Source organism: Desmodus rotundus, chromosome 5 (assembly GCF_022682495.2).
Source record: "Desmodus rotundus isolate HL8 chromosome 5, HLdesRot8A.1, whole genome shotgun sequence".
NCBI lineage: Eukaryota > Metazoa > Chordata > Mammalia > Chiroptera > Phyllostomidae > Desmodus > Desmodus rotundus.
The window spans coordinates 160545482-160568080 of record NC_071391.1 but is presented as its reverse complement, the minus strand read 5'-3'; the positions used below and the strand labels follow the sequence as shown (position 1 = coordinate 160568080).

At 42.1% G+C, this 22599-nt stretch overlaps 1 protein-coding gene across 1 annotated transcript in view; it reads right to left on the bottom strand.

Annotated features, from left to right (window-relative positions):
* NBAS (NBAS subunit of NRZ tethering complex) overlaps positions 1–22599 on the bottom strand; it is a 267973-nt gene that overhangs the window by 119972 nt on the left and 125402 nt on the right. The window contains exons 30-35 of the mRNA XM_024552475.3: positions 19942–20171; positions 17371–17483; positions 11169–11282; positions 7915–8028; positions 5369–5526; positions 4321–4410 (exon numbers count right to left, since the gene is read on the bottom strand). Of these exons, the coding sequence (XP_024408243.2) occupies positions 4321–4410; positions 5369–5526; positions 7915–8028; positions 11169–11282; positions 17371–17483; positions 19942–20171 (819 nt within the window). The remainder of the gene's footprint in view (positions 1–4320; positions 4411–5368; positions 5527–7914; positions 8029–11168; positions 11283–17370; positions 17484–19941; positions 20172–22599) is intronic.

Below are 22599 nucleotides of genomic sequence, written 5' to 3'. Positions count from 1 at the left end.
GGAAATTACCTATCTCAGGAGCTCTCTTCTACCAGGGCAATACTAGCATAAGTACGCAAAGGTGTACACATAAAACGTTCGGGGAAGTTCAGTCTCATGAGAGAAAAACCGGACACAATCAAAATGTCCAAGACAAAGGAAGCTGTACAGAAACACGGAGCCTGCATCGGTGACCGCTGTATAAATGGTCTGTCCATAATCACAAGAGCTGGGGTCCGTGGCACAGAACATCACATGAAAAAGTAAGCTTCAGAGTAATATATGCAGTATGAACCCATTTTAGCCTACAAATCAAAATAATAATTGTCCAAGAGACAGAGGAGCGCTGTACAGAAAATCTGTCTACACTCAGAAAAAGTCTGGAGATACATGCACATAAAAACTTAAAAATGTTTACCTCTGGGCAGTGGGATTCATGGAATGGGAGGGAAAGAACTAAGAGAGAAGAAAGAGAACTTATAAATTAATGTATTATTGATTAAATTATTTGTATATTTTTTAAAAAGCAGAAAGACCAAAATTATCACAAATTTCCATGTACTTATTACCAAAAGTTAACAAATACAAATGTTAATATTTTATCATAAATGTTTCACATCTCTTTTCTTCCCCTTTTTTTTTCCTTTCAAGAAATAAAATGTGCCCTGGCCAGTGTGGTTCAGCTGGTCAGGTGTCATCCCATAAATCAAAAGGTCACAGGTTTGATTCCTGGTCAGAGCACAGGCCTAGGTTGTGGGGTTCAGTCACCAGTTGGAATGCCTGCGAGGGGCAACCAATCGATTTTCTCTCAGACATCAATGTTTTCTTCCTCTCTCTGATCCTCCCTTCCCTTCTCTCTACAATCAGTAGGCATGTTCTCAAGTGAGGGCCCCAAGGAGCTGGGCCAAATCCCCCGCAGCTCCCAGTCTGGGCTTCTCCCGTCCTCAGCACTACTGGGGGAGGGAGCAGTAGACGAGGGAAACCACAGAAGTACAGAATCTGTGCCCAGGGTCTGCGGAGATAAAAACTGCACTGGATGAGATGCCTGCAAACCAAAATTCCCAAATACACACGAAAACAGACAATAACACAATAATTATAACACAAATCCACTCCAGATGAAATTACCTCAAAATATTAATTTGTGCATACTAAATACAAGATTTAAAATCCTTTAAGAAGGAACAAGCTCTCACGAAGTATAAAAGGAAACAAAACAAGTATGATCCTGTTAGTTCCTTTTCGTGTGTGGTACGAGGTAAAGTTCTAACTATATCTTTTTGTATGTGGACATAAAAAAGTATTTAAGTATATACTTATTTCATACAAAAAGCGGCTTCTTACTGTTACTGATTTATCAATAATATAAAAGATCAAACTATAAAACTTGTAGGAAGAAAGCACAGGCATAAATCTCCACAACCCTGAGTGAGGCACAGATGTCTTAAATGCCCCACCAAGAGCATAAGCAATCAAAGAAAATACTGACACACTGGACTTCAGCAACTTCCAAAACTTTCGCACTTCAGAAGTCACCATTAGGAAAGTAGAAAGTCAGGTCAAACACTGAGAGAGCTATATTTTCAATTCATACATTTGGTAAAGGACTTGTGTCCAGAAGTTAAAAAGCTCTTACAGCTCAGTAGTAAGAACACACAAATAACTCAGTTACAAAATGGGCAAGATATCTGTGGCCATTTTACCAAAGAAGGAATAGGAGGGACCAGCAGGCACAGGAAAAGGAGTCACTGCCAGGAACTGTTTGGAGAACGCACACCAGAACGACAGTGAGCCGCCCCCCACCCAGGGGGATGACTTGCATCCAAAAGCCCCTCCACAGCAAGTGTCGGGGAGGACGAGGGGAAACTGGAACTTCAGTGCTGCCTGGAGGGAAAAGTGAAATACCGCGGCCACTTTGGGAAACAACCGGCAGTTTCTGCAAATACACACGTCGCAATGCGGCACTTCCGCTCCCACACATGCAGACCAGAGTCAAAACCTATTTCCACACCAAGACTTGTACAGCGACATTCCTGGTGCCATCACTCATGACGGCTTGAAAGCGGGAACAAACCGAAGAGCCGTCGACTGCTGAGTGGAAGAAGAAAAGAAAGACTGTCTGTGACACTGAAACTCCACTGCCACCTTGCTCACTTTTCCATAAATATTTCTAATTGGTCCTTATACAAATTCAGAAAAGCTCTTTGCTTAGTCCGTGCCCCAGTTATAAACATTAATTAGTCCAGCTGCATAAATCTGTAGCCACTTAAAATGTTCATAAACAAGTTTTCCCACAGCGAAAATTATTTTTTAATGGGAACCTTGTATATAATCCATTTCCAACTCTAATTAGATTTATCTGGGGAAAACACCATTGGCTAAGTGATATAACTAATACTAGCTAAACAAAATGTTAATATAGTCTAAGTGGTAGAATACTGTTACATCTAAAACACATAATAACCAGCATTAATAAGAAACTGGAAAACTGTAATTCTGGTAGTTTTTCGCAATGCATTTTGTTCTATTTATAAACAAGTATCTTGTTCACAGGGATAACAGCCAATATCTGCACCCTTGTTGGCTACCCTTATACTAATGCAAACGCTACTTACTGCATAGCAATTACATCTTTACTTTGCTGGGATGTATAAATAAAAATCATCATTTTCACAACTTAGCCATAAAAGTCTTGAACATTAAGCAGATTACCCATGCAGTCAGCTCTCATTTATGAGTTGTAATTTAATGTGGTTATTATATTTGTTAATGGGTAACAAGAGCATCTCACAGCTAGCCACTGTACTTTAATCTAATAATAGCAGCTGTAATATTCTGAAATGTGCTCCATGAATCAAGGCTACAATGTATGTGTTTAGGTTTGGATTAGCGCTTCAGGAGATCAAGATCTGTTGCCACTTGCTGAAAGAGGACGAAGGAAGACAGGAAAGCTTTAAAGGAAGGAGCTACAAGAGGGAGGCGAGACCATCATTTTGAAAGGATCCCTTTTCCCTGCTAAGCGGAACATGTAGAGGGCTGTGGGTCTCCTTCGTTTATACAGAGATTCTAACACAGCAACACCTGCCCACTTGCGGCGACCCAGCGTGTCCTACTGCAAAGGAGCCACCAGGTGGTCAGGCCGACACTTTCTAACTCATTGTAGGAACAGGAACTAGGAAACCCAAAACTCACGGGGCTTTTGATGGGTTTTCTAAAGAAGGGTGGGGATCCAGGGCAAGCTCTGGAGCTGAGCTCGGCTGACACTCCTGGCAGGTGCGTACTCACCAGAGAAAGGGCACACCCCACACAGTAGCCAAAACACAGCCGGAGCTAGGGCGCCACACCACATGCAAATGCGGTAAATAGGGAGCACCTTTTATTTGTACCCTAAAATCTACTTTCCAATTCCGTTTTACCACAGAGTAATGTTATGCAATGGGTGTTTCCAATGGAGCTTCATTGAACATTTCCTAGGCCTTCGCCACAGGACAAGCAGCCTCTGAGCAAACACAGGGACAAATGCCCTGCCCCCAGCTACCACACGACACCATGCACACCCCTCCCGCACTGGCACAGCGACGTGAGAACGTCTGGGGACACAAGAAGAGGGAGCCATTAGAGGACTCATGGAAAACTTTACGGAGGAAATGATACTATGGATGGGATGGCCAGAGCGCAAGGTAAGAAGGACAGCACAGGCAGGGAGAAAACTAACACCGAAGATGGGAAGCAGTCTCCTCAGAGAACGGTGGCAAGTTCAGCGCGACTGGAACCCGGCACAAGTCCGCAAGGCAGGAAAAGAGAGGACGCTGAAGAGACAGACAAAATGCAGGATGTGGCTGGACAAGTAGGAAAGGTCAGGGGCTCAAAAGATGTAAGACCTCAGATAAAGAAGACCTCATCAAGAGGAGGTCTTCTAACAGACCTCGAAAGATGGAAAACTTGCCAACTCCTAACACAGAACACACACAGCTGGCAACAACTCTTCAGGGCTAAGCAGGCGGCCGCCAGAAGGAAGGTGTGCTCGTGTGCACTAGAGACGCGTACAAAGCATCGTGCCGAGAAGCTGAAGCTGAGAACTAATGTCAATCAACATTAGATGGGCAAGTTGTCACACATGCACGCTGCAATTAATTTCTATACAGCAGTGACAACAAATAGCTACACTGTGTATTTCACACCCAAAAAAAGTTTAAAAGAAAAACAGTCTCCACAGACACAAAGAAGCAGAAGCACACACACACACAAACCATCTCTTGCATCAGTCAGGTCAGGTGACCCCACTTCACTGTACTCACAGCCACCTTTCCCACTCTCCCCCCTCCCCTCCTATGCCCTCACCTCTTGTGCCGCTTTACTAAGCACGGGCGAACCACTGGCACTCTCTCCTGGCTCCCGGTGGATCTGGAAATTCACTCTTTGATAAAGAATCTGAAAAAAGAACATGACACATTATAAAGAAATTGTGTCTTTAAACTTGCCTCTCTTCACAGCGTAGGCTGGAAACGTAACACTACTCTTCGGAGGGACCCGAGACTGTTCCCTAATGAAGAGTTCGGGGAACAGGACCTAGGGGCTTCGGAGAGAACTTCAGGGTGATGGGCTCGGAGTGGGAAGCAGTAGTGCACAACCCAACAAACGGGGTACTGACTGAGTAGGACATTCGAGGGCAAATTCCAGCATCACTCCCTGTACTCAACAGTGCTTCCCAGCATGAGAAGTGTTCTTCTCCTTTACACAGGGGTAGCCTGTGAATATTAGGAAATTTAGCACCTCCCCAGCCAGAGCCCACTCCCCTGCCATTTCCAAAGGGCCTCTAAGGCATAGGTGGCAAACACACGGCCCGCGGGCCAATTCCAGCCCTCCGCCTTATTTAATCCGGCCCAGCACCTTGCTTCTTGACAAGCTCCTTGTCCCTAGTTAAGGAGTAGTTCCATTTACACAGTCCTAAAATTACATTCAGCCCTTTGAAGGCAACCGCGAGGCTGATGTGGCCCCAGTGACGATGAGTTTGACACCCCTGCAGTGTAAGGGATCCAGCCACCACTGGTTTGAATTTACTCTGAACGTATTTCACATGACCACTTCTTATATGTTTTATTCTTGACAACACTAAATGTTCCCATTACGTTCAATAATTTATTTCCTAATACTCTTTCTATTTTTCACATATCTGCTTTGTAGTCTTTCTTCCTTACTATAATAAAGCAAAAAAACACTATTTTATATCCTGAGATCTTCAAATTCCTTTTCACATGAGTAACAAGATAGTTTTCTCCCATAAATTAAATTTCCTCTATTATTTTTTAAAATGACCACAAACCTCAGATCCACACACCCACCAAAATGCACCTCATCAGCTCAGCTTCACTCTGTCGGGAGCACTTACCTCCGTCTGCAGAGCGCTGCTAGCTGCCAAAAGAGGTTCGATGTTGCCCGGTGGGCAATGTGTCAGAGCAAAAGCCATGAGCTCTTGCCGAGTGGCCAGGGCCTGGTACCCTTCTGATTGTCCCAACTGGCTACAAACATCCCAACCTTTAGAATAACCTGCAAAATTGACAAAAAAAAAAAACCCTGAACAATCTCCCATCTAACATGAGAATTCCAATGCCTTTCTGCTCCAGTGTCATGTTACCAAAGCAAAATCACAGTCATTAGTGAGGCCTAATTTTATATAACCAGAAACACGTAAGGATCTACGGTAGAAAAGAGGTATTGCATTGTTTTATATCCATACAAATGTTTCTGGTAAACTGTGTTACATTTTATATTACCTGACAATGACTACAAATAACCCACTGAGCTTTGACACGGAGTAAAAAGCTGGACGTCTGAATTCAGAAAAATTAAGGCTTTGGCTCAGACCTGCTACACACATTTGTGTGAGCTTGGGGAAATTCCAAGTATCACACTTCCTTTACTACTACAAAGACACAATAACAATAATAATGCCTCAATGGTTGGTTTGTTGAAAGGACTAAACAACATTGGTATTTAAAAGACTTTGTAAACTGCAAAGTGCTAGAAAGAGATAAAGTATTCTACACACGATACAGAATCGTTCACTTTATAGAAGATGACAGAGATCCAAGGACAGTACCAAGCGCGCAGCAGCCCTGACTCCCAGGGAAAGCCCTAACCCACACAACTTCACACTGTGCATTCTTAAAGTACACAGGGGAACCTCGGGCCTCAAACTTGATTCGTTCGGGAAGGCTGTTTGAGAAGCGATTTGTTTGAAACCCGACTCTCCTTTGTTGGTCACCTGAGAGACGCATGACTGACCACACAGGTATCAGCATGAATGTCGAGAACAGACATTCTGTTCTTTGTTTGACAACCAGACGTTTTTTTCCGTGAAAAATTGTCAAGAACCAAAATGTTTGAGATGAGAGACATTTGAGAACTGAGATTTGACTGTACTTTTTATTCTTATTCTAAGGAGTTCCAGTTTGAAAGTAGGGTTTTGTTTCCCCTAAGTGCAAAGGCCTCAGTCTAAAATAATCTCTTTAAATATGTAAAGTAAAAATTAAACCACCATTAACAGAAATAAAATTATTACAAAGCTCTCTAAATAAACAATTTTAGAGGAATATGTTTTTCCAGAAAACCATAATTATTTTCAACTTAATGTTTCAAAATCACTTGATTCATGTTACAGAACACAGCTCTGTTATGAAAACAATTTTCTAGCTGAGTCTGTAAACCAGCACGTGTTTCCCGGAGATTTAGGCACTTCCACAGCTGTACTGACAAGACCCTGTCCTTGACTGCCCTGTACGCTGGCCCCTCTGAGCCCCGTTCGCCCAGGCCGATGCCCGGCCCAGTCCCCGCTGAGCCTGCAGAGCCAGTTTTAGCAAGAACCCTGCAGAGTCGATTTAGAGAGAATCTCCCACCCTTCTAACTGAGCACCTTTGATATCTGATCAAATTCCCAGCCCTTGCCCTTGACGTCTGACCCCACTGGCCTGCCTTCAGCAACATCCTGTTGCATCAGTTGAGCAAGGGTGCCACACCACCCCTGATGTCTCTTCACAGTGCTTTGTCATCTACCCTCCCCCACACTATGTTCCTCGGCCATAAGCCCCCAGTTGTCTTTCCCATATTCAGAGTTCCACTCCACCTGTCCCCCTACTGCAATAGTCTTAACATCTATTGCAGAAGTGCTGAATAAAGCCCTTCTTACTGTTTTTAACCAGAACAATATATTCTCTAACAGTATACACACAAAACGTGCACACCTCCCTGACCAGCATGAAGTGAGGCAACGCACTGTGAACCGCTCACGGCGAACGCACAGACGGGTGGAAGCATGTGCTTGGCTCCCGCGCACTCGGCAGCAGCTACAGCAAGTAGATCGTTTACCGAGCCCACGATGAGATGGCATCACCTCCTCCCACTGGGGAATGTGTTACGTTTTTTAACAGAGAAGTTATTCTACAATAAAATCTGCTTATCCTCCAGAGAGCTAAATCAGAATTTCAATATAGACAACTTTAGGGCTACAAACTACTTCCAAATTTCTCAATATTCATTTAAAAAAGCACTATGTCATCTTCTAAAAAAAATAGAAATGTTGACTATACAGACACAAATTGTAGATACTTCAAAAATTTAGATTTTCTTTTAAATACCAAAGACATAAAAAGACATTCAATATTTTACATAAAACTGTTCTTAAACTTATGAGACAGTTTTAATAGGAAATGGAAAGCAATCAGAATCTCAGACAAAATACAACCCCTGAATCCATTACTATATAAACGTATGCCCACAGGACGTACATACTCACAGTGCTCACAGAAGGTTTTTCAAGTCTTATGAACACAATGTGGCTGGCTTACCAATTGGGCCAACTGATTCCAGAAGAGACCTTTCCCATTCTGCATCACGTAAAGGGGACATGAACAAGGCGCTAAGTGGTTGTCCACCTCACCTGTGGCCATCAGCTCCTGACAGTGCACACTGGCTGCTTTGTAGTCATGGAGACGGAGCGCTTGCTCAGCTAGAAGCATCAGAACCTGTCCACGCCGTTCGTCAGGGTCTTCACCTGTAAACACGTACAGATGACTTAATGATTTTTGACAGCATGAATTCATAAAAGAGCTCACTAACATCATCTTTCAAATTAATTAAAAAATAAAAAGATCAGCCTGATTTTTAAACAGGACAGGACAAAAGGTCACAGCAACTTTTACCTTCTAGTCCACTTCCTGATCATCGAATCAGATCTCAGGCTCCTACGCAACCAGTGATTCCTAGCACTCCCAGACCACCCTTCCAACCCGAGCAGGCAAAGGAAAAGTTTTTCTCCCAACAAGGGCTTTGAACTTTTTTGCTAAAAAAACTTCCTATTTGTATTCTGCCCTTTGAAGTTTCAATTTCTAGTCACCATTTAAAATGACAAATATAAGGAGGGAAAATTTTAAATACTAAGTAAAATAGATATAATTTTATCCTTTTACCAATAATACTAATTTTATTTATCATAGTGAACATCCAGACTCTAAGAAAATATGCCAAATTCAGCTTATATTATCAGAAATTTCTTAAATTACTTTCTCAAGAACATTGTTAGAAGTCAGCTTGGACATCACTTCCTTCTTTGACATTTACACACTTTCTTCATATAAAACACATGGTTTAGGTGTGCCTCTCACATGTCTCTTTACTTTTCATTCGCTGAATGCCAATTTATGGCCCTTATCTGTTTAACGATCTACACCCTCCGACAGAATTTAAGCTCCTGGCGGACAGGGGTTGCTTCCTTGTTGAAGTCTCCATACCCAGCCCCAAGTCGTGCGCATAGCAGAGGCTCAAAACAATATCCTCAATGAAATGAGCAGAGAGTCAATTCAGAATGTAGTCTTCAATTTTAAGACAAATAATTCAAAGTTACAATAAAGACAATGCGTATAGTTAGGCCAAAAAGAAAAAAAAATATTTTAATGAGGTACTAGAACCTTACAATTATTTTCATTATTTCAAGGAAGAAAAACAAAAAGTATGTATATGGTCTTTACATTTTTAAGATACAAAATAGTTTGAAAGAAAAAGTAAAATCTCACAGAAAAGGCTGAATGAAACTTATTTTGTTGTTAATCCTCACGAGAAGATATGTTTTTACTGATTTGAGAGACAGAGAAACGTCGATGTGGAAGAGAAACATCGACTGGCTGCCTCCTGTACACACCCCACCAGGGCCTGAGCCCCCACCCTAGCTATGTGCCCTGACTGGGAATCCCACCCACAACACTGTGGTGTATAGATGATGCCCCATCGGACTGAGCCACGGGCCAGTGCAGGTTGAATGGAACTACTAAAAGATGTCCCATGAAAACAGGGTAGGATAGCATAGGACAGGACAGAATAGGATATGATAGGAAGAATAAAATAAAATGTCCCCATGAATCTTCCCCCCGTGCTTCAAAGGTTTAAATAAAATCCAAGCTAAGTGTTGGCCCAAGAGAGTCTAAAAAATTTCTTTTCAGAAGAGATTCGTCGTAGCATGAGAACACATTCAGGCTGCAGAGACGCTCGTTAGCGGAAACGGGACAGGCCGCCCCGCGACATGCCACTTGGGCACTCGGACTGTTCTGAGCTGAAGGCAACCACGACCCGCTGACTCAGAAGAGCTTTTCCCTCCCCCTTACCCGCCTGGAAGAATTTAGACAGGGGGCCTGTACCAGGGAGAGAGCAACTATCAGAGATAACTTCTACATCAGAAGGACTACATGCCTGGCAGGACAAACATTTGTTGACCAAACATTTGTTCTTCCCATCATCCTGTAAACTGTCTTCCTCCCCCTGAGGCCCAGACCTCTGCCCACTTCTCCTTCACTCAGGATGGCAAATGCCTCAATTGCCTGGCTGCTGCTCAATCTGGTGCCTTTACGGGCCCTGTAGGTATGAAATTAAGTTTGCTTTTCTCCCGTTGGTCTTTTTTACGTCAAATTAATTATCAGACAAGCCAAACAATCTAGAAGAAGGGAAAATATTTCCACCCCTACAGTAACAAGTAATACGGGAAATGGAACAGTATGTATAAGTTTACCAATAATAAATGCACATATACACTTAATAGAAAATCTATTTCCTAGATAATACTCCTGAAATGTTCATATTTATTCAAAATATCTAAATCAAAAATGAAAGGGCCAGGTTTGATTTTTTTCCCATGGGTCAACATGGCTAGACCACAAAATACTACTCCAGGTGTTACAATGGTATTTTACAGAGGTAATTAAAGCCCCTGATCAGCTGACTTTAAATGAGGGCCCACTGATTACCAGCATCCAATGTCCTAAAAGGTGGAACAGTGCGGTGAGAGTAAAGGACTCAAAGTAAGAAATAAATTGTTTAACTTCTTTATTCCTGTTTGCTCATGTTCAAAATGAGCTTCCCATCTCTGCTGTATGGGACACAGTAAGAAGTAACTTAGGTAAGTATAGAAGTGCCACAGGAGAACTACTGTCATTTCAGTGTGAACCTTCATGGGAAGATGGGCCAAACAGTCATCTTAAAGTCCCAAGTACAGATATGCAACTGTTTTTAATTCTAGAATGCTCCAATCTGAGCAGGTGGGTAAGAGGAAAGGCATAACCAAAAGTAGGCCTGAAAAGAATGGTGTCTAGAAAAAGGTTACAGAGAGAAGAAAATGAGACTCGGGGAGAACAGCCAGGAGTGTGGTGAGACGGGACATCCATCAAAGGAAGTGATGTGACGTCCAGTCTGAAGAAGAGAACACCAGTGACAACATGACCAGGCTTTGCGCATACCAAGTATGATCCAAACTATGTCCGCAAATTCTTCGACACTCTGCCAAATTCGGAGCTCAAAGCCCCTCCCCTTGAGTGGAGGCTGGTTAGTGGCTTATTTCCAACAAATAGAATGAGGTGGAAAGGGTGGCATGGCCCCTTCCAAGATGAGGTCCTAAAAGGCATTTACAGGTTCCTCCTTGCTCTCTGGTGACTCCGTCACTCTAGGAGAAACAAGCTGTCACACTAAGAGGACAGTCAAGTGCTATGGAGAGGTCCATTGACATTTTTACAATATGCCAATCTTTCTAGAAAAGACAAATCTTTACCGAAAGAGCGATGCTGACACCTGGAAATACACACTCTGATGTTCACCTAGGATAATGAGGGTAACACAGAAACCTTACTCTGCAGCTAAGCATTCCACACTTACCAGCCACCCTCAGCAGCTCAGCAAGGTCCAGAAGCTTGGCGGCTTGCTTGTAGCACGTGGGAGCCTGGCAAATGCACTCCTTGATGAGGCCGACCCGATCGGAGCACAATCGCACTGCAAAGACACTCTCAATAAAGACCGGTGACCGGGGGCATCACAAACAGGGGTCGTGACCTTCCTAATGTGAGGCAACCAAACACAATGAAAACTGGGGCAGCCTCCAGTTTCAACATTAAAATTAGTGTTGCTTCTGAATAAATATGGTGCAGCGTGAGTCTCTCCTGTCACCACTCTGAAACAGCGAATGGCATGGCTTTCTGCATCTAGCAAAACATATCACATTCTCAAGTGCCGCGTCAGGCCCTTGGGAAAATTTTAAAGAAGACAGTATATATCTTTAGAAAGCTCACACACTTCCTGTTACACCTGTCTCCACCTCACCTCACCCCACCAAAATCAACCTACCGTCCATACCTCCATCTCCTACCTCCACGAACGTCATGATGCCCAGAGTGTGGGGCAGGAGCCCTGCAAGTGTTCCTGCTCCGACGTGCGAACCCCTCTCCAAAACCAGGCCCAGTGCTCTCACTTACGCTAGCTGTGAGAGAATCAGACGTGCTCATCGCACCCAGTCACGCTATGAGGCCATTAAGAACACTTAGAATGAAGGAAGAAAAAAGCTTCTAGCTAAAGAGCCCCACGGATATGCTAGGAAGGGACGGGGTCTGCACAGGCAGCAGTCTTTAGGAGGCAGGGCACTACCTGGGAGGCTCGGCCCCGGGACATGCGACAGTAACCACCCCCACGAGAGGAAAGGGCACTAAACAAATAGGACCTTGTCCCAGGCCCTGCTGTGGGTGCTTCATTATACTAACCTACAGGGCAGAACAGGTACTATTATCCTCAAGGGAAGAAACTAAGGTGCAGGAGGTTAAGTACTTTGGCCAAGGTCACTGAAAAATGATGGGACCCGAATTCAACACAGCCCCTTAAATATTTTTTGCACTTTCATTCCTTTATCCATTCCTAAATCTGTAATTGTATCCCATACATCTGTGTTCTCCCAAAACTTCCCATAGATAGGTAGGCCCAGGGGTTGGCAAGATAAAGGAGAGAGGGGGTGGGTTTTATTTGGAAAGGGCTCTTTTTATTGGTAAGTCTTTATTATGATTGGATTTCAAACCTACAAAAAAACATTTCAAGAATAGTATAAAGAATTGCTTTATACTTTCTGCCAAGACTAACCAAGGGTTAATAATTCCCTCCATCCACACACGTGTGCACATCCCCACTCCACACACATACACACACACAAATATAAATATATGTACATATGCATCTATTTTTTTCTGAACCATCTGAGCATAAGTTGCAAGTATCAGGCCCTCCTCTTCCAAAATACTTTAGTGTACACTGGGCCACTCCAACACAGGAGCAGTGCCCCTGCTGGTACAGGAATCCTGCTGTGGACTTCTCTCTAAAATATTAGGCAGGTGTAGACTTCGGTTACTTCACAAGCACAGCATCCAAGATCTACATCTGGGTATAGTTTCCGTAGACTGTATTATCATTCCCAGGATTCACTGCGGTTAGGCACATCCCAAATACCTGACTCACTACCATGAGGCTTGGCCATGTGGCTTGTGTGGGCGACGAAACGTGGGTGCAAGTGTGACATGTGCCACTTCTGAACACATGCTTAAGAGTCGCCAGGGATTCCACTACTGATCTTCCCTTGTACCATTAGAATGCCGCATTTCCCAAGTGGGACTGTGGACAGGACGATGAGCGAGAAGTAAACTTGTTACCACACGCCACTGAAATTTGTGAGTTTTTTACTATAGCACAGCTGAGCAAAAACTGATACAATATACTTCAAACTTTTCTGTAACCTCTCATCCAAAAAATTGTCTTTTTCTCAACATCTCCTGTTTTGTAAGTTTTTCTCCTAGTACATATTTTAAGAAAATGTGCATCACTACTTCGATATCTCAGAGTCAGTAATGATGAGAAAGACGCTGTCCATCCGTCTTTCTGCAGACGGAAACCCTGGGGTCCTCACAGATGCCTGTGCCGACTACGGTGGGTGCCTGGACTCTTAGGGGAACTCCAGCAGGCTGACTTCCCTACGGCTACCCCCTCTCTCCAGCTCAGGGGCATCCAGGTGAAAACTAAACCCACATACAGAAATGAAACCTCATTTTCTCTAAACTTCCTTTTCACAGAACTCGAAAATCTGCTTCGTTGTCCGCTGGTGCTCTGAGCGAGGCGCACTACCACTAGCGTGCCTCGCACACTAAATAGTGTTGGAGAGTCGGGTTCTCACAGAGTGCAAATGCCATGTTAAAATGAGTTTTTGCTTTATTTATTTATCTATTCTTTGAGTCTCTGGACAATCACTACACCAATTCTCTTTTACTGCTTATCGTAGGACATGCTAAATTATAGTTCAAAATGTGACTTATTTAAACAAATTCAGGATTTAAATGTTATTATGTTTCCACGAAGGGAAAACGTCTTCCGCTCCTAAAATTCTTTTTCAAAATAAAATTAATGACCATGTAAGGATGCGCATTTATGTAACTTTTAACAATTGGAGACCCCTCACATCCCTGCAGCTCTCACAATCATATCTCAAACATCAGAAAAACTCTACTATACCTCACACACACACACACATCCCAGGAATATGACGACCCATCCCCATGCCGAACACTCCCGTCGTAATCTTACTAGGGCACGCCCAGCAAACCACAGACATAAACCATCGGTTGCCGTCACTGCTAAGCGGCATCGGAGGTGCACTACACACATGGTCAACTGGGGCATCGTGGAGGCGCAAATCTGAACCGCATCGGCGAGGAAGCTGACAGCGCAGAGGTCGAGCACTGGGCGAGAGGACAGGTCAGAGACTCTTTCTCGAACCACCTGTACTGCCCCACCTCTTCGCCAGCGGGGAGTGCTGTCCACTGCTGACAGATGCCACTCCTGGGCCAGACTACCGAGGGCTGATCCCAGCTACCCCTCTAATGAGCTGCGTGACCTAAGCAAGCTATTTAACCTCCTTTTGCCTTGATTTCATCATCCGGAAATTAGACACGATACTAGTCACCACCTCACAGGGTATGTATGAAAATTAATAAGTGCATGCAAAGTATACACAGAACATAAAAGTCACTCAATAAATATTAGTTACTATTATTACTACTGACATTCACAGAAATGCTTATTAAAGAATGGGGCTCTCTAATGCAAGGATTTTCAATGTTTCAAGATACAACTTTTGGGACTGTCTAGGGAATATTTTATTATTATTCCCATCTGAGGAAGGTGAAGTTCAAAGACATTAAGTTGCCACAGGTCACAGAGTTCAAAGTAGCTGAACTGGATTTAAACTCATCCATAACACTCCTGTGTGACTCTGTCTTGTTATCAGTATGTCAGTCCCTCAAAGTCAGGAGGTGCACCTATTCCCTTCATTATTTTAGTTCCTGGAATAAAAGTTCCTACATTAATGTTTATTGAATGGAAGGAAAGGGGAGCGAAGGGAGGCGAATAAAGAGGTGGAGGGGAGGAAAAGAGGGAATGAGAACGAGAAGGCAGGTAAGACGAGGTCCAACGTCATGTAGAAAGTACCTTCAACTACAACAACAGAAAGGACAGCTAATACTTGTAGAGTTTAAACACAAAGAATGGTTAAGATACCTGTCCATTTACATAGCAATAAGCGGCAAGACAGGCTCTAGGCCAGCTTTAACCGCATACTACAAGTCCAGAAACCCGACATCTGATTACAGAAAGAACCTGGGGACAAGTAAAAAAACCCCTAAATCTGCTCATTTGAAATCACCCAAGTTACAGGGAAAAGCACACACGTGTGCACATACAAAGAACTCATGGGAGAGTCGTACGTAAGGAATCATTTGTACATAATATTTCCGTTCCTACTGTCTATTAACCAGTGGTACCTCGGTCCTCGTCACTAATTCATTCTGGAACTGGTGACAAGTGCCAAACCCTAGGAGTCCCGAGCAAGCTCTGAATGCTGAAACATTTTTTTCTTGTCAAAACAGGACAAGTACAGGGTTTGACGGGTTCTGAAGCTGACAAGTACCGAGGTGTGACTATAACTGTAACTTAGCGAGTACTACTAGTCCGACTGTAATTATAACTTAGCTAGTACTAGTACTAGTCTTCTCCTGGTGAGAAACAGTAACTCGTGAAGGGAAGGCAAAGAAGGCTTTAAAACAAAGCAGAGACAAAATGAACTACTGTCCACTGATGCCAGTAAAATACCTGGACCATAAATCTTGAAATATCAAGTTACTTTGTCCTGTATCACCGATGAATACAAAAACAGCTTAAGCTTAAAGTGTATCTTTGGCATAAACACAACAAACAGTATATGAAGGAAATACTCCGTCTCCATATCCAGAAAATTTTCTGACAGTCATTCTAATACAAACTCCCCATCAGTCCATTAAGCTGGAAAGCTGTCGAGACATCAAAGCTAATGTCTTTCTTAAGACACTCCTAAGTCAGGAAGTTTCTCAGAAGCTACAGCAGGACTGGGTTTGGCTGCAGATAGGCACACCCATCAGCTGCCGTGCGAATACTGCCAGCAAAGATACCGCTAATAGATAGAGCACCGTAGAAAATCAGAGCTAATTTAGGATTTCAAAACTCAGTGCATTTGGGGGATTGCAAGAAAAATGTTTTGCATTACATCCATTTGGTTGGAGTACACAACTAGCTAAAATACAGACGCTCTCTCTCACTCACACACACACACACACACACACACACACACACACTCAGCCAAAGCTATAATCACTTGGACTAACGGGAGATACAAGAAGGGCAAAAGTTTCACAGTCCTCTAGACTCTCCTGTATCTGAAAACTTCAGTTAAAAATATAAATGCTACTGGGAAGGTCATTAATGATTAAAAGACATCTGAGAATCAACTGAAACTGCTGTTTTAATAACTGATAAATCTTCACAATTTTAAGAAGCTCTTAGCTCAAAAATTATATGAATGGCATAACTAAACAGAATTTGCTAGTGATTTAACAATCACCTTAAATAAACTTGTTTAAGATGCTTCAGGATATTTACAATCATGTACAAAGTATTTCCAAACAATGTAATAGTTTGGAAACTCAAGGTAATGGTAATACCACCTTTTCAGATCCAGTGAATTATTCTGACAAGCAGAACTTCAATTTTCAGTAAATCTGCAATGGAAAGCCACCTGGAAACATTCCTTCCCTATGATACCTGCTGAGATCCATCTGACACAAACACTACAGAGGACAGACACCAAGAAACCTAAAACAAACATCTCTGTCCAAAGGTACTGGGAATTTTAAAAAAAGAGGGAAGACAATTTTGGTGAAAATTTACCAAAGCCCAGAGAGATGGAAGGAATTCAGCTATACCTTCCTGCCCCCAATTCCAAGCATTTCCACAGCCAAGGACAAGGACGGAGACCACACCGCAGCCAGGCAAGCATACTGCTACTAACCAAGCCACCCTCTTCCTCAGGGCGCTGAGGTCCAGGGTCTGAGCAGCAGACACCGTCCCTCCCACTTGCCAGGCAAGGGCTGGGGCGCTGGCACAGGCGCACTGTACGCACAGCACAAAGCAGACAATGACAAGTAACTTGGGTTTGGCTCATACTTACCTGGCATTTACATTTAGAGGTAAAAGATCTTGAGCAATGTTAAGATACTACTAATAAATAAATTCTGAACAGGAACTTCCTGCCATTCCCTCTTTTAAAATAACGGTATCAACTTTATTAAAAATACTCTGCAGTAATCATAAAAAAAAACTATTTTCATTTATAGTTATATCTAAATCTATGAAACTGAAACAAATTGTATCCAAAACCGATGTAAATATGAAGTGTTCATCCATAATCCCCAATTTCTGTTTTTGTTTTTATCCCAGAGGCTCCCTGCTGGTACTAATATTATTCCTTTCAATGTCATACCTATGAATTTCAAGAATAAAATTGTGATAAAATGTTGGTTTTCTCTTCTGGTTTCCACTTAAATTTCATTTGAAAAAATGGGCAGGATCCATGGCTAATGGATGAAATAACCAAAAATACTCTTCACTTTAAAACACTAAAAAGGAACGCTGGGAAATTGGTAAAACGTAAGCAAACAGTACAACACTAAAGCAGGTAATTCACCTTGCAAAGGCAGGATCTTGACCCCAAATTCTTCAAGGTATCCAAGGGCCTGGATGAGATCCAGCTCCTCCTGAATGACAGGGGGTCTATCTGTTATCAGCTGCAAGCAGCACCTACGAGAAAGAAGATCCATTTTTTAAAGCAGTAACATATGCTGGGGACCAACATGAGATCTAACACATATTTATCAAAAAACCTACTACTTTCCAAGTATTCTGCAGATGCTTCCTGTTATCTCTCTTAATCCTTAGGACAGGCCTGTGTGATTGGCAAATATCATCATTTGCTTTCTAAGGAAGCCAGAGCCGAAGTTCAGAGAGGGAAGTGAATCATGCAGGGCTCCCTTAACAGTAATGGGCCCACGGGAGGAAGCAAGATACTAGGAAGGATAAAAACATAGACGGGTGCAGATAACTTCCAGCTACTATAGCAAACCCAGAAACGTCTTGATGTAGTCGCTTTGTCTGCCCCCAACCTGAAAAAAGAATAACCTAACAAACTGCACGAGGCATTTTTCTGATCAAAAAGGAGGAAGCAGTTGGTGATCCAGTGCTGAGACAAACAGAGGAGAAAGTGATGTGCTAACCTAAGTGTAATCCATGAACATTTTAATTAACGAATAAGGTCACTTTCTAAAAGGTGCATGTAGAACAACAGTGCAACACAAGACTAGACCACAAAGAGCTAATCAATGCTGAAGTCATGGATCATCAGATAGGACTTCACAGGGAGACCCCTAGGCCACAGCATGCACCCTGTATGACTGAGTGACAGACGCAGGCCTTGCCTGCTCTTGCAAAATAATAGGGCTGAAGTCAGATTGGGACTAACATATACTGCTGATTCATATAGAGCTCTGTAGGACCTACCAAAATTCTAGCTGCACTTTCCTTTGAGCCCAGGAAATCCAGTTTGAGAAATGTATACAGCTAGGCTCACGAATGACCAAACATAATTATGAATGTTCACTACCACAACATTTTTAAAATAAAAGAAAATGCACTAAATCAGGAACTAATACATAAATTTTATAAGAGTCAAGCAATGGAGCACTGTACAACCATCAAAAAAGATAAAACAAACCAATTTGTACTCATATGGAAAAATAGGTAGTAAGTGAAAAAAACAAAATACACGAAGGTATGTACAAGTAGTAAACACTTATTTGTGATTGAAGAAAGAGGAGGGTAACATTTAATATTTTGGAAGGCCACATAGGAAACCGATTTGAAAAACAGCTGAGGGATACAGTCAGGGAAACAAGAGTGAGGAGAGAGATACTGTGTATGTGTATATTTCTGTATTGTTTGACTATTTGATTTTATAATGTAGTGCTTCCTCAATAAGAAATACTAAGTAATACATAAGAATATGTGGGCTATTTTCTATATATAATGCAACTGTGAAAATTTAAATGTATCCAGGCTCACAAGTCTCAATGTAACTTTTTACATTTGAGGTGTGTCCCTGTGGCAGAAGAAGGGATGGAATGAAGGGGAATACAGGAAGGGCAGTTTTTAAGTGATCTCTCAGAACACTTGCCAATAAGAGGTCAAGGTCGGTCAAGCTGCTCCCAGTTTCAGAGTGTTTCATTTGGTACTTTCATCATCCGAAATGCAATCCCTTGGGGCAGAGCTTAAAATTTACTATTTAAACAACTTCGTAAAATTCAAAAACATGGTTTGAAAAAATATGGCTCTCTCTGTGGTAAGATATCACTGAAAAAAAAGTTACCTTTAAGTTTTGCTAGAGTTGAAACAACTAGTCATTTCAGGGGAAAATAAATCTAAATAGCTTCCCCAATCATTATGTCAAAATAAATTCCAAATAGGCCTAAAATTTCAGTGTAAAATTAAAACCATCAAAGTAGTAAGAATCAGTACGGAAAACTTTTAATGGTCTTGGGAACCAAGCACCTTCCAAAGGAAGATACAAAAGAAAGAAACCATAAGAGTAAAAAGTAACAATCAATTTTTTTAAAAATTTTAATAGCACTTTAAAAGATAAATCATATATAATAAAACTTGGCAACACAGTTAAAATATGTATGTAACAAAAGCTCCTAAGAATCAACAGTAAAAAGATAACCCCTAAATTTCCAGTACAACAGACTAACAGGAGAACTATATTCACTGTCCAGAAATTTCCACCCTGAAGGGAACTTTGAGCTTTATCACCTAATCAGGTCTGATGTCCCTCAACAGAGCGGAAACCACATGAAGGGTACAGACATCATCTGCACGTGCTGGGAACTGCCGGAACTGGGGTTTTCAGGCTGCCACCTGAATCCCACCCAGCAGAACAGGAGTACACAGCCTTACGGGGAATCAGCAAAAATGACCACAGGAAAGCGTGCTGGGAAAGAAGGGTCCCGAAGAAGATGATGAATATTCATAACACAATTCAGCTTTCTTTTCTCTATTCAAGTAATAATAACTAAGTGTACACATACAGCACAGTAAGTTTATACCTGTGATAATGTACTTCGTGAGCTAAAGAATAAAACCGATAACTGAGTCCCTGCCTTCTGGCGGCCACCCTCCCCCTCTGGAAGAACACGGAGCGCCCCACCTGGCCAGGTCCATGCAGCTGTCAGTGAGGCTGGTGGAAGAATTGAAGTACTCTCGGCTGGCAGCCAGCACCAAGTCAGTGCTTCTCTCGTACTGGACCCTGTACGGGGCTCTCCCCTTCTGGGCGGCGCCCGCCGGCAGGCTGTCGGACCCCGCGTGGCACTGCATCATCTGCCCGGCCAGGTGGATGTTTTCAAGGCGACTGGAGCACAGGAGGCTTTCTGCAAATATCTGGGCAAAACGAGAACCTAGAATTAGTGCTTTAAACAGGATGTTCAGATTCTCAACCAAAAGGCGGCTTTGTATCCAAATGAAATAAATTAAAAATACATCCAGCCTGGAGGTAGCAGTTGCACAATGTTGTGAGTGTACTAAGTAACAACAAAGCACACTTTAAAATGGTTAATTTTGTCATGTAAACTTCACCTCAATTAAAAAACCCCTCTTCCAGAAAGAATACTGTAACTGAAGAGAACAATATTAAACACAGTATTTTGTGTTATGATGAATATTTAAATAAACTGTCTAAAGTTCATTCTCATTAAAAACAGGATCTATCACCCTGGCCAGTGTGGCTCAGTGGACTGAGCACCGGCCTGCAAACCAAAAGGTCACTGGCTGGATTCCCAGTCAGGGCAGCGCCTGGGTTGTGGGCCAGGTCCCCAGTAGGGGGCGTGCAAGAAGCAACCACAGATTGATGTTTCTCTCCCTCCCCTTCTCCCTCTGCTCCCCTCTGTCTGAAATAAATAAAATCTTTAAAAAACAAAACAAAACAGGGTCTATCAGACAGTGTCCTGCGCTCAACAAGGCCACACTGCTTAACCTATTTACAACCACTTCAATTTTTTTAAATAAAAATATGAACATAATACATACAATTCATGACTGCTTAAAGCAACTGGATTCAATTTTGTAGCCAAGCTACAAATATGACACTTACACCTAGCCATTAAAATTAAAATATACCCTATAACATTGAGCTTTTTCCCAATCTGCAAATTTCAAACTATTTAAATAAAGCAACAGCCACTGATAAAGGTTACTGATGCAAATATCACTGTATTCGACTAGGCAACTAACAGCATCAAGTAACATAAATTTTTTCTATAATTAAGATTATTTATTCAGAAAAGAATTAAACAAAGAGAGCCTTTTAAACCTACACTAAGAATATCAATATAGAATCAGTACAGGAACTTCCCTAAGAATGCTCTTCCCAAGAATGCCACTGTTGGGTGAAGACGGAAATAGAAGAGATGGGGGAAAAAAAGATTTCGTGAAGAAACAATCCTTAGACTTAGTAAGACTACCCGATTTTCACGTTTCTAGACTTCTGAGGAAGGTATCTCCAGACAGGCCTTGACTGACCTTGCCGGTAAGAGTACAATTATTAGTATCTAAGATGGATCTGCTATAAAATAGATATTGTGACAGAAAGCACATGTCATCAGTGAGCGACCCCGATCACTTCTATCCTGCAGGGGACATGGCTTACTCCAAGTGACCCAGGTGACTCAGATGTAACAGCTTCTCCGTTCCTTTGGTTTATTCACGTAAGCCGCAGGAGTGAAGAATGCCCGATACTGGAACACAGGATTCACTCACTCCAGAATTTAAAAGGTTTCGGTAAAATGAAGAATATAAATTTCTGCCCTATAGGCTGTACAACATTTTCAAAATTGTGCCACTGAGCTTTCAAACTATTTTCCAAGGACAGCAAAACCTAATATAATGGCCACAAGTCAGGAAGACAACATAGCATAATTTAAAAGTGCTAAACAATATTTAACAATGTACACTTGCCAAATCTAGGTATAACGTATTATACCTAGAAGAAGGTAAAATATGCTTTCAAATGTTTCCTCAAAGGGGAGAAACTAATGGCCGGAAGTCATTGAAATATCAAAGCCTAATAAAAAGGTATTAAAATAAAACAAAAAATTTAACATGTCAAGTTGTTTATGACAGATTACATAGCAGCGAGCTCAAGTGTAATATACTTGTCACCAATTTTTCAATCAGAATCAGAAACAGGAAAACAAAAGAATGCCCCTCCAACTCACAAACGCAACTCACAACTGCTGACAATGTTCGGCCCCCACGTCCACGCTGATTTTACCCACAGAACCGGGGTTCGAGGTTTGCACTGGCTACAAAAGGAGGAGTTGCTGGCAGCTGCATGTGGTCTCAGACTGGAACCGCAAATACAAACTTTACACTCATCCGAGCATTTAAAAATCTGAAGCTCGAATTTAAAGCCATTTGTTTCTCAACAGTCCCCGTGCTCTTTTGTTAAAACCACACTGAATTAAAATACAACCTAATTCATAAAATTAAGGCCTATTTTTGTAATTCTCGTTTTATTAATGGATCATGCTTTGCAGAGCACCATGACACCAGAAATAGTCTCTATTTTGTATCAAGCTTATTGAACAGAAAAATTCAAGTGAGAACACTCTTTTAGACTTAAAATTATAAATGGGCTATTTACATTATTTTTCCATAGAAACTATGAGAAATTTGGTAATACATATAGTACCCCAGAATAATGAGTAAATCCCCGCCAGCTGTCCTCCCAGCCCGTTAGCATCCGTCCCTTGCATGCCCTCTATGTCCCCAACACTCTAACGCGCACTGATGAACACAAGGAGGAACCCGT